At 43.7% G+C, this 11,223-nt stretch overlaps 2 protein-coding genes across 3 annotated transcripts; both read left to right on the top strand.

Annotated features, from left to right (window-relative positions):
• The first annotated feature begins 1,465 nt into the window (after nt 1-1,465).
• Nucleotides 1,466-6,466, top strand: LOC121576951 (NADH dehydrogenase [ubiquinone] 1 alpha subcomplex subunit 9, mitochondrial-like). Its single transcript, XM_041890570.1, has 11 exons — nt 1,466-1,567; nt 3,022-3,192; nt 3,422-3,519; nt 3,670-3,761; nt 4,027-4,168; nt 4,369-4,471; nt 4,826-4,896; nt 4,995-5,071; nt 5,446-5,541; nt 5,980-6,046; nt 6,180-6,466. The coding sequence occupies exons 1-11, from the start codon at nt 1,513-1,515 to the stop codon at nt 6,348-6,350; spliced, it is 1,143 nt and encodes a 380-aa protein (XP_041746504.1). The 5' UTR covers nt 1,466-1,512; the 3' UTR covers nt 6,351-6,466.
• A 993-nt stretch (nt 6,467-7,459) lies between these two features.
• Nucleotides 7,460-10,041, top strand: LOC121577342 (RIB43A-like with coiled-coils protein 2). 2 transcript variants are annotated; one of them, XM_041891100.2, is made up of 7 exons: nt 7,460-7,648; nt 7,752-7,833; nt 8,038-8,349; nt 8,444-8,562; nt 8,755-8,979; nt 9,229-9,386; nt 9,699-10,041. In XM_041891100.2, exons 1-7 carry the CDS (start codon nt 7,532-7,534, stop codon nt 9,775-9,777), a joined length of 1,092 nt encoding a protein of 363 aa, XP_041747034.1. In that variant the 5' UTR covers nt 7,460-7,531; the 3' UTR covers nt 9,778-10,041. The 2 variants fall into 2 exon arrangements, with proteins under 2 accessions (XP_041747034.1, XP_041747033.1); XM_041891099.2 differs by having other exon boundaries at nt 9,181-9,386.
• The last annotated feature ends 1,182 nt before the right edge of the window (nt 10,042-11,223 follow it).

Here is an 11,223-nt window from a genome sequence, read left to right as displayed (position 1 = left end):
TGGTTATCCCACTGGCTATAGGGTGAACGCACCAATTTGTGAGTCGCTCTGGCTAAGAGCGTCTGCTAAATGACGTTAATGTGCCCTTGAGCAAGGCACTTAACCCTAATTGCTCCTGTAAGTCGCTCTGGATAAGAGCGTCTACTAAATGACTAAAATGTAAAAATGTAAATGTTTGTGTCGCACCAAACGACGAGCATCACACACACCGGGAATCTTCCCCTTCAGTTGGTCAACTTTTACATTTACTGCTACCCCAGTAATCACTCCTTTCAATGGCACCCTTTTCTTGAGAGCGAAACAATTCACCATTCTTTCCCCCATTTGTCTAAATCTGAGCGCCTTCTCCCTCTGACCAACAGAAACACAAACAATTATCACTTGACCACTTCTGGTTACCCTCACCGATTCCACTTTACCGAACGCTCTTTACACCCATCTTGAAACCACAAATGGATCAGCCAAAAGGCAAGGCTCCACTTTTTCCAAAAACTTCACTCCTACTGTCACAGACTCATTTTCATCCTGACCCTCTGTGCAATCCTCGGGCTCCGAGTACTTCACCACACCTTCCACCTCCGATACTTCACCCTCATTCACTTCCATTTCTCCTCCTGTCTTCAGCTCACTTTGCTTACATTTCCTACCATTCTTCTTTAACAAACCTTCTCCCTTTTTTCCCAAAATTTTTAACAGACTCAAGCTCACAGTCTTCCTCCCTCTCTCTCTTAGACCTCCTCTGCCTCTCTTTTTCCCTCCATTCCTCCTCCGTCATCCAGGTATACGTTTCCTTATGATAATACTGCACTTCTCCTGACATACATCATTCCTACACGTATTCATTGCGCTTTCCATAAAGTATGAGCAATAAACTTCGGTCCTTCTTCGCTACCTGGGCGTCCTTTATTGGAGCTCTCCGCACCAAACTCACACCTCCGTCCCAATCACCCGGGGCGTGGCTTACAGAGCGCTCTCTGAAATAAGCGCTCGTATCGATTCCACCAGATCAAGTTATATCGTCACACCGGTTTGATCACCTTAATAACACAGAAAAACACTGCACTGCAAGAGCAAACATATATTATAAGATGCCTGATGATCAATCTTTTTTATTGAATTTATTAACATAACACCATCTTTGACGACAGGCTAATTTACATTTACATTTTAGTCATTAAGCAGACGCTCTTATCCAGAGCGACTTACAGTTAGTGAGTGCATACATTTTCATACATAGCATTAGGAATTGGAATACTAGTAATTTAATAGGATCACTATGCCAATTTCCATCTTCAGTCCCTGGCTGGCTGGTAACGTTTCAAAACAGTGATTACATTATAGCAAATTACAGACAGTTACATTGTCAACACGTTAATTATACAATGCTCAAACAAACATACAAACAAGGTACCTATTATACAAACAAGACACCTACCTACATGCAGAAATCTATCAACTCCACGCAAAACGCAGATTTGCTTTTGACCGGTCTGTCATACCGTAGCAAGAAACATGGCGGCTGCTGCGCTCGTTAGCCGTCCTGCGAGTGTCCTTCCCAGGATTTCTAGTGAGTAACACCAAAACATGCAATTTTAGAATATATAAATGCCCTGATAACTGCACTGTTGAGAGAAAGTGGAAAGAATCATGTTTAGCCTGAACACAGAATCGTTTTTAAGCGACATTGCAACCCTCTGTGACCCTGTTTGTGCTATGACCTAGCTAAGTTAGCGAGCTAGCTAGGTAACTAACAGTAGCCGGTTAGCTAGCTAACGCTTGCCGACGAATACGACTAACTAGGTAGCGCTCTATTTTCTAGCACCATGTCATATGCAAACCAGTAAGAAGCTGTTCCTGACAGTCCTGTATATCCATTTTGGCAGTCATGACCAATTTCTAAAGTTATTTGCATCACTTTCACTGGATTAACACCACGGCCAAACAGTTGGCTAGCTATCTCTCAATTTACCTAGTTAGTTAGCCAGCTAGCTAACGTTAGCTAGCTAGTTCGTCTAGATAGACAGTGGTTGTCAATATGCATGCCAGGTAATGTCTGCTGTTTACTGTGGTACCTAGTTAGTGGACCTTCGTTGTATCCCAGTGACCAATACTAAGGTTAGTTAAAAGTAGCTTTGGACGCAACATCGGTAGTCTGTGTATTGGTTGGGCTCCCTGAGTTGTGTATCATATTCCTGTTGAGTTAGACAACGGGCTGCCATTAGACCACGCACTTCACGCGATACTTCCTACCGCGAAATCTACAACTGTTTACACAGCAGGAATATGGTGAGGGTCACGTTTCACTTTACGTCTGGTAAGTAGACTTCCTAGAGATTATTCATATGCCTTTGTTGACAGGAAACGTTTTTTTAGGTGTAGCCGGCTATATTCTGGTAGGGTTGTTTTCCGTCGCCACCCACCAGAAGGATTCACAACTCAGTAAGTCCAACTGATACAGACTCCCGATGTTGTGTCCCAAAACTAGTTAAAAGATCTGTTTGTGGCATCCCGAGTGGCGCAGCAGTCTAAGGCACTGCATCGTCACTACAGACCCAGGTTTGATCCCAGGCTGTGTCACAGCCGGCCAGGTTAGGGAAAGTTTTGGCCAGCCGGGATTTCCTTATCCCATCACGCTCTAGCGACTCCTTGTGGCGGGCCGGGCGCCTGCAAGCTGACTTCGGTCGCCAGCTGGACGGTGTTTCCTCCGACACATTGGTGCGGCTGGCTTCCGGGTTAAGCAAGCAGTGTGTCAAGAAGCAGCGCTGCTTGGCAGGGTCGTGTTTCGGAGGACGCATGGCTCTCGAATATCGCCTCTCCCAAGTCCGTAGGGGAGTTGCAGCGATGGGACAAGACTGTAACTACCAATTGGACATCACAAAATTGGGGAGGAAAAAAAGGGCCAAAAAAAAAATCTGTTTGTGATCTCTGGCAACATCGCTAACTAGGCCTATGTTTTTGATTGGTTGACAATTTCTGATTTGGGCAATTTTACTACAGCATCCTCTGCACTGCTCCCTGCAGGTTCCTGCTCCCCTGTTGTGCTGTCAGCCATCCCTGTGACAGTCCAGCAGAGGAAGGTCCACCATGCTGTCATCCCCAGAGGGAAAGGGGGCCGCTCCTCCTCCAGTGGGGTAGCAGCCACAGTCTTCGGAGCCACCGGCTTCCTGGGCAGATATGTTGTCAACCGCCTGGGTAAGTTTCACCATCATCAGTCCCAAAGGCTTCACATGATAACCTTTCAAATGACATGGCAGCTCTGTGGTCCTCTTCTACTTATGTCGTATGTTTCTATGTGATTGTGAAGGATGCCTTCATTTGTTTGGTTATGTGGCAATCCTTTTTGGATACACTGTAGTGACTATATACAAGGGTTTCCTATGGGGCAGTTATGTGTTTGTTGACCTGTCAGGTGGTTTTGCAGGTCGTATGGGTTCTCAGATTGTGATTCCTCACCGGTGTGACCAGTATGACCTCATGTACCTCAGGCCCATGGGGGATCTCGGCCAGATCATCTTTATGGTGAGAGAAATACTATTTATCGGATGTGACGTTTCAAACCATTTCACTTTGAAGTCCCTTAATCTCTTCATCTGTTAGCTAAGTGTTGTTTTTTCTCATGCCAAGTTATGCCACGCCTCATATGTTCCCCTCCACCTTGCTTTATTTCAGGAGTGGGATGCCAGGAACAAGGATTCTATCAGAGAAGCATTGGCGCACTCCAATGTGGTTATCAACTTGGTGGGACGAGAGTGGGAGACGAAGTATGGCCCAACTGACTTTTAGAAAAATACATTGTTCCTAAAAAGAACCCACTGGTGGTGAACATTCACATAAAGAGTTGCTCCATCAATATATGAATCTCCCTACTTTTAACTACACCAGTGAGGCTTGACTTACTCCCTAGTGGAGCAAAGGACCTCAATAGTGCTTCCACCATTAGGTACACTTATTTTACAGCTTTCTGCTAAATGTTTGATGTACTTGGCTGTACTCCGTGTTCTGTTCTTCCTCTTTCTGTTTATAAAGGAATTATCCCTTTGAGGACACCTACGTGAGCATCCCTCAGCAGATTGCCAAGGCCACCAGGGAGGCAGGCATCACAAAGCTGATCCACGTATCTCACCTCAATGCTGACATCCGCAGCCCCTCCAAATACCTTAGGAATAAGGTACTGGCCAATGCAGGGCTTGGTTGAACTCTTTCAGTGTCACTTGAACATATTTCATTTTAGTTTCAAAAATATTTATTTGCCTGATATGCGTAACAATTATGAAAATGCAGACGGTTGAAAATCGGTAAAGCTTGACATTTGGTTTAATATGTCATTATGAAGTAATAATGTGTAATGTGTGTGATATTACCTTGCAGGCAGTAGGTGAGACGGCAGTGAGAGAAGAGTTCCCTGATGCCATCATCATGAAGCCCGCTGAGATGTTTGGAAGGGAAGACAGATTCTTCAACCATTTTGCCAGTGAGTTAGCAGAGCATAGAGTTAATTTCCGTGTGGCCCAGTGTAAAAACTGTTAAAAAGTGAAATTATCTTTTATTTGTGACACTAAGCAGACCGTGTCAATATTTGTGGGATCATGTTGGCATAATTACAGTCTTCGTTTGACTGTATAGGAATGCAAACTGTGGAGTGAGCTGTTTGTTGCATGGTTGAACACTTGAATTTGCAGTGTGCGGAATTTAAGTCAAAATAAAGATTTGTTTAAGGTCATCTAACAGCTCCAATTGGTCTTGATGCGATGCTATTATCGTTTAAAACAGGATGAGTTCTCAGTCATTGTTTTGAATTCGTCCTCCCCCCATCCTTGTTGCACAGACATGCGTTGGTTTGGGAGTGCTGTGCCTCTCATCTCCATGGGGAAGAAGACAGTGAAGCAGCCTGTTCATGTGAGTGTGTCTGTCCTCGTGATGTCAGCTCTGTGTACCCTTGCTGCTTCTATGAGCCCAGTTACTCAACAGACTCACTCTGCTTCGGCTCTTCTCAGGTGGTGGATGTGGCAAAGGCTATCATCAACGCCATCAAAGACCCTGATGCTAATGGCAAGACATATGCACTAGTCGGGTAAGGACTTGATATGGGCTTGACTTTTGTCAATTTTTTTAGGGATGTGTCAATTGAAATTAATCAGTTCAGGAAATTAAGTAAAATTCAATCCATTGATTAGAAACTGTTCATTATCAATGAATACAAGGTTAACCTAGTATAAATCATGAAAACGATTGTTCATCTCATTGTTGAGTTGCTCTTTGTGTGACATGGGTTTGTATCTTGTTCTCATCCAGGGATGGGACTTTGCTTGAATCTAAGATAAAATAGATGATTGTGTAATGGCCGTTTCATTCTCATACATGCAGTACATTATTTTAAAAGGTCAGTAGCAACCAACCTGTTTGTCAGCCATTTGGTTAGGTTTGTTTTGTTTTTCTACCACACAGACCTAACCGTTATCTCCTTCATGATCTGGTGGAGTACGTGTATGCTGTGGCACACAGGCCCTTTGTGCCCTACCCCTTCCCACGCCCTCTCTATCAGTGAGTATGCACCCACTGCTGGTTCTGCATGGTAACCTCAATTAGCCTCAAAAGAACATGTACTGTATAGGCTGATGTCTGATGAGGTTGTTTGCCAAGCTGTTAGTTGTTTAGAACACAAATAGCCTCACGCTAGACCAGTGGGTGTGAGATGGCAAGGCACATCTCACACCCACTGTGGTCCTCTGTAGCTCAGCTGGTAGAGCACGGCGCTTGTAACGCCAAGGTAGTGGGTTCGATCCCCGGGACCACCCATACACAAAAATGTATGCACTCATGACTGTAAGTCGCTTTGGATAAAAGCGTCTGCTAAATGGCATATTAATTAATTAATAATTAATTAATATTAATTAACAAGGAAGCTTGGTTGGTTTGTTTAAATGCAGTCCTTTCAGATACTGTGTGATCAAAATGTCTTACCTTTGTGTCTGGTTTCAGTCTTGTTGCAAGTTTCTTTGCAATGAACCCATTCGAGCCTTGGACAACTCCTGACAAAGTAGATCGGGTAAGAAAATGCAACAAACAGCAAAGTATAAACCGCCTTGTAAAGCTTATTTTATTTTACACAAATGAATGTCTTATGATGGATTTGTTGGATGACATGGATTTGTGTGATGACATGAATATGTTTGTTCCAGTTCCACACCACAGATATGAAGTATCCAGGGCTTCCTGGCTTGGAGGACCTGGGCATCGTCCCTGCCTCCGTAGAGCAGAAGGCCATCGAGATCCTGCGTCGCCACCGCCGCTTCCGCTTCCTGGAGGCTGAGCTGGCCGATACCAAGCCGGCCAAGACAGTTAACTATTGAGTAGCTCGTCTATCTGCCCAGCACCACCACCATAACCACAGGCTGATCCTCCTATACAGCTGTGCTGTCTTCTTTTACAAATATTCTGTACATAAATAAAAGATAGTCTAAAACTATTTTGTTGTTATGACTGTTTTTAATCTTTAATGGATTCCATGGAGCCATTAAAACGACATTCATTGTGTAGCAAAAAACACTGTCACCTCACTTTAGCTGAGAGGGGTAGAAAAGTTATCTACAAGTCAATATGTATCCCATGTACAGTATATTGCATTGGGGGCTATGGAGTGGGTGGAGAACGAAGTGCTGCTGGATATGTAGGACACTCCCCCTCTGAAACTAACTATTTGGTTAGTAGAGACCCTACTGAGTATTTCCAACCCCACTTTAGCTGAGACAGAAAAGTTCTCTACAAGCCAATATGTATCCCATGTACAGTCTATTACAATGTAATCACACACAAAAAAAGGTCACATGCGCCAAATAGAACAGGTGTAGACTTCACCGTGAAATGCTTACTTACGAGCCCTTTCCCAACAATGTGCAGTAGTACGAGGTAACAGTGACTAGGCAATCAGGAATGATAAAACAGTAGTAGCAGCAGCGTGTGTGTGTGTGTATTGGAGTGTCAGTGTAGTATGTGTGTGGGTAGAGTCCAGTGAGTGTGCATAGAGCCAGTGCAAAAACAATATTGCATTGGGGGCGGAGTGAAAAGCACGCAGCAGGCCGGCCCCTCAAAAGCTAAACATATTTGCTTAGTAGAGACCCTACTGAGTATTTTACACCCCACTTTAGCTGAGACAGGTAGAACAATTCTCTCTACAGCCCAATATTCTCAACATACCAGTGTCAACATTGTATTTTTTAATTATTGCTTTTAAAACCATACGTTTTTTATTTTCATAAATTACTTATTGCCCTTTCTTGTTGGAACAATAAAATGGCCATTGATTACAATTCAATACCTTTTGAACGAATTATCCACATTGCAAAGGTTTCTTTATTACCATACAAATGTGACGCAATTTGTGTCGCTGGCAGAATACTAGTCTAAGACCCGAAAGGATCGGAAAGCCAGGTATCCTAGCAACGAATATGTTTGCAGAGTGCATTCGCAGCATAGTCCTTTGATTCTCACTGCAGCGAGACAGTACGGGAAAACCTAATTACAAGATAGGAAAATGTACAATATAGAATTACTTTCGGACCGCATTGCTGCTGCTAGTTTGGAGAGGAGGCGCAATAGAGAGACGGAACGTCAAGATAGGATTTTCAATGCTAAAGTTAGAACAATTGGGGTAAATTATTGCAACTTGGCTTGCAACTTTGTAACCGGCTGTGACATCAGTCCATTCATGTTAGTTGTAAAGCCATTTTGTCACAATTTTCTCTTACTCACAGATAGATAAAGTGGCTCTTGAATCCCAAGTGAATGAAAGAAAGAAAAAAGAGGAGGCAGAGGCAGAGTCACTAAAAGCACATGGTAAGTGCAATAAAATACAGTATGGGAGGACATTTTTATATCTGGCAAAAACACAATAAAGGCCTAAGGTGTTTTAATTCAAGGTGATGATAGGCTCGTTGGTTAAGTCCTGACTGAGCTCTATAAGCTTATATTCATAAGATTCAATGGAACTGTTTAGGAGCTAGTGTCATAGGCTATGTCTGAAGAATGCATGCCCTCTAGCTGCAGATGCGGTGTGTAATGACAAGGCCGCCTGTCTACTTGATCAACGCCAACTCAAGGATGAGCGTCTGCTGCAGGGAGCCATAGAGGACTTCCGGCTGAACTTCCAGCCGCGGTGGAGCCGACGAGAGTATGACTTAAGCAACCCGGACAAAGTTAAGAATCAGGACAGGATCCAGATGCTGCCGGGGCTTGTGGGTGAAGACCCAGACAGCCAGGGGAGGCTGAAGAAGCAGCAGGAGCAGCTCAGAGAGTGGTCCGTCCAGCAGCAACATGAGCTGGCCACAGCACGACACCAGCAGAGACTGGAAGGTAGGAAACAACCCAACACAAACGGTCCTGTCGCTAGACTCTCATACATTCACACTGCCTCATCTCAAACACTGTTTCTGCCTCACCACTGCAGAGCACCAGTATGACCAGGATGTAGTGGCCCTGGACTTCAAAGCTCTCCAGCTCCAGAAGATCGAGGAGGAGAGGAGGAGAGCCGCAGCCCTGGCTACAAAGGATTTCAATCTGGCAAAGGTGAGTCATTATACTGATGCTAAACCAGGTGTGGTTGTCAAACTGGCAAAGGTGCATGATTAGAATTGATAGTACAGTAGCCTTCTCTAACCAGGTGTGGCAGTCATTCCTGCTTTTTGTATGTAGTGGAACCGGACATCCTTCTGTCAAAATATGTTTACTGTGTGACATTGTCTCTGTATCTGTTTGTAGGCAGCAGAGAATGCAGAGAAGCGGTGGAAGGAGTGGCAGCAGGAGGAGGAGGACAACAGGACAGACATCCTAAACCAGCTGCAGGGGGAGCTGCTGAGTGAGAGCCAGGAGCAGGGCATCAGTGTGCTGGGTCTACCCCGCCTCAGGCCTGACAGCTGCAAGGGCCTCACAAACGAGCAGCTGCAGCACATCATCGACTGCCATCAGCAACAGATCGAGAAGAGGGTACATCTGCCACATCTACCTGTCTGTCTCTTTTGCCTGTTTTGGGATGTCTGCGTTGAGCGGTCAGAGATATTTTCATTTGACAACTAAACACTTCTAAAAGAGGAAATGGGGTGGATAGCAACAACCATGAATGCAGACCAGGTTTTGGGTCAATTCAGGAATTAAAATGAAATTCCAATTCCAAATTTTTTCTCATAGAGAAGCATCGAATGGAATGAACCTCTCTCTTCACGTTTGGTTGTGCAGGCTGAGCAGCAGCAGGAGGAGGTCCACCAGGACCGGTGCTGTGTGGCCTCGGCTCACACCGCCCTACTACTGGAGAGACAGCAGGCCCGCATCAACAAGCAGCTCCGTCGCACCCTGGATAACACCAACACACAGCTGGCTGAGGCCCACCATGAACAGTAAGAAGCTTTCCATATGATTAGGTTTAGACACATGGACACACCTGTACACCTTTTGATTTGTTTGTTGTTTTCAGTCCATTCATGTGCAGTATCATTCATATGTTTGATGTCAGTCATTTTATTTTGAATTGTGAATTAAATTGGGCAGAAGAAACTGTCACCAACCGGATTAGCACAGTTAATGGACAGAACAAATCATCAACTAGAGCGTGCTGACCTGCCCATAAATAGACAACATACAGTATCAAATGCCTACAGTTTTGTTGTTGATATCAGTTATAGACAAATGCATTTTTCTTCTCTTTCCAGGAAAAAGTACTTGGATAATGTGTACACTAACATCCCAGATGACAGTTACTTCTCCCAGTTCAACACCAGCAGTCGATAAAGGTTGACAGGGCCTAACTGTGTCGTGCACTATTGGAGAGATACGTTTCTTGTCTATGGAAATAAATTGAATTGGCATAATAAATGATTTGTAACACATCAAAACGTTTTCACTACTTACAAAATACAATCAAAAATCTTAATAGAAAATTGGGTGGCCATGCTTAAGGCTGCCTACTGTTCTACATTAATTTGTCATAATGTGTATGTGCCTAATCAGAATGATAAAGTGTGTACCTTGTTAAAATAGGTATAATGAATTAAATGTAGCTAATTTCCAGTCTAAATCTGTAAATTAAAAAAATTAAAAATAATGTTCTCCATTAAATACCATAACAAAATCCTGTTTGCTTTCTTAAATACATTACCAGCTGCCAACACAGTTAAATGAATCAAAGATTAGCTGGTCAGTTTATACAGTGTAAGCATTTTCACACAGTGCACTATATGCCACTATTGCCATATAGAGCCTCCCTGAATTCGCAAATAAAGTGCAAATACAATCCTCTGCAACTGAATTGTAAAAAAAAAAAAAAAATGCCTTTGTATGAAAACAAACAGCGTCCTTTCATGACTACTTGACTAGTGAATTCAGCTCTCCTGTCAGGCGACTCCATTTTGTGGGAGCTGACAGCAGTTTGGTCTGCTTTTTTTGCAGGAGTTTTATACAAACTATATCCACTGGAGGGCGATATGAGCTCGTTCTCTTTTTCTTCTCAAACCTAATTTGCCAAACCGTCTACAGCTCCTTATTCATAGAAAATAATGTTTAAATAACAACTGCGTCCTTTCCCTAGTCCTAATTTTGAGCAACATTTCTACTTGTGTTTCCGTTTGTCATTTGGGAACACCCTGCCAAATATCCCTTCCCTTCATATGGTAACACTTATGGGGCACAAGCAACAGGCTCAAGGTCTAAGGTGATGCTTCTGTCACAGTCCGCTTCCAAATGACCACTCCTCTGCCCCAGGCCTCTGCTCCAGCAGGTCTCTATTGTGAGTTCTCTGAGACAAACGTGTACCATTTTCTCTGCCACAAGGTCAAGGCTTTCTCCTTCAGCTGTGGAGACATTTCATTTGCAACGCCAGGGTTGTGGGTTCGATTCCCACGTGGGGCCAGTATGAAAATGTATGCACTCACAAACTGTAAGTCGCTCTGGATAAGAGCGTCTGCTAAATGACTAAAATGTAAATGTAAAAATGAGACAGAGAGCTGTACCTGGAACATATCATTTTTTTAAAGTCAGAATTCTTACTCTATTATACCAGGGCATAAACAGTTGCAGGAAACTAAGTTAGTCTACGATATTCCACCAACCTTGTACAATGCTTGGCCTCACCTGATGGAGTTCATGGCCAGTTCCTTGAGAGTTCCTATGTGAGAGTTTGGGAAACCCTGCCCTACCTTGTTTGGTGATAGGACACACCTCCAACACGTTTAACGCCAC

The sequence above is a fragment of the Coregonus clupeaformis genome, chromosome 11 (genome assembly GCF_020615455.1).
Source record: "Coregonus clupeaformis isolate EN_2021a chromosome 11, ASM2061545v1, whole genome shotgun sequence".
NCBI lineage: Eukaryota > Metazoa > Chordata > Actinopteri > Salmoniformes > Salmonidae > Coregonus > Coregonus clupeaformis.
The sequence above is the reverse complement of the archived record's forward strand: the minus strand, read 5'-3'. Positions and strand labels throughout refer to the sequence as shown.

Excerpts from the sequence above, each read along its gene's own strand:
- LOC121577342 (XM_041891099.2), top strand. The coding sequence starts at position 7,532 with ATGTACAATATAGAATTACTTTCGGACCGCATTGCTGCTGCTAGTTTG. Across the intron at positions 7,649-7,751 it reads CTAAAGTTAGAACAATTGGG|ATAGATAAAGTGGCTCTTGA; the intron begins GTAAATTATTGC and ends TCTTACTCACAG. Across the intron at positions 8,563-8,754 it reads AGGATTTCAATCTGGCAAAG|GCAGCAGAGAATGCAGAGAA; the intron begins GTGAGTCATTAT and ends ATCTGTTTGTAG.
- LOC121576951 (XM_041890570.1), top strand. The coding sequence starts at position 1,513 with ATGGCGGCTGCTGCGCTCGTTAGCCGTCCTGCGAGTGTCCTTCCCAGG. Across the intron at positions 1,568-3,021 it reads TGTCCTTCCCAGGATTTCTA|GTTCCTGCTCCCCTGTTGTG; the intron begins GTGAGTAACACC and ends TGCTCCCTGCAG. Across the intron at positions 6,047-6,179 it reads CTCCTGACAAAGTAGATCGG|TTCCACACCACAGATATGAA; the intron begins GTAAGAAAATGC and ends TGTTTGTTCCAG.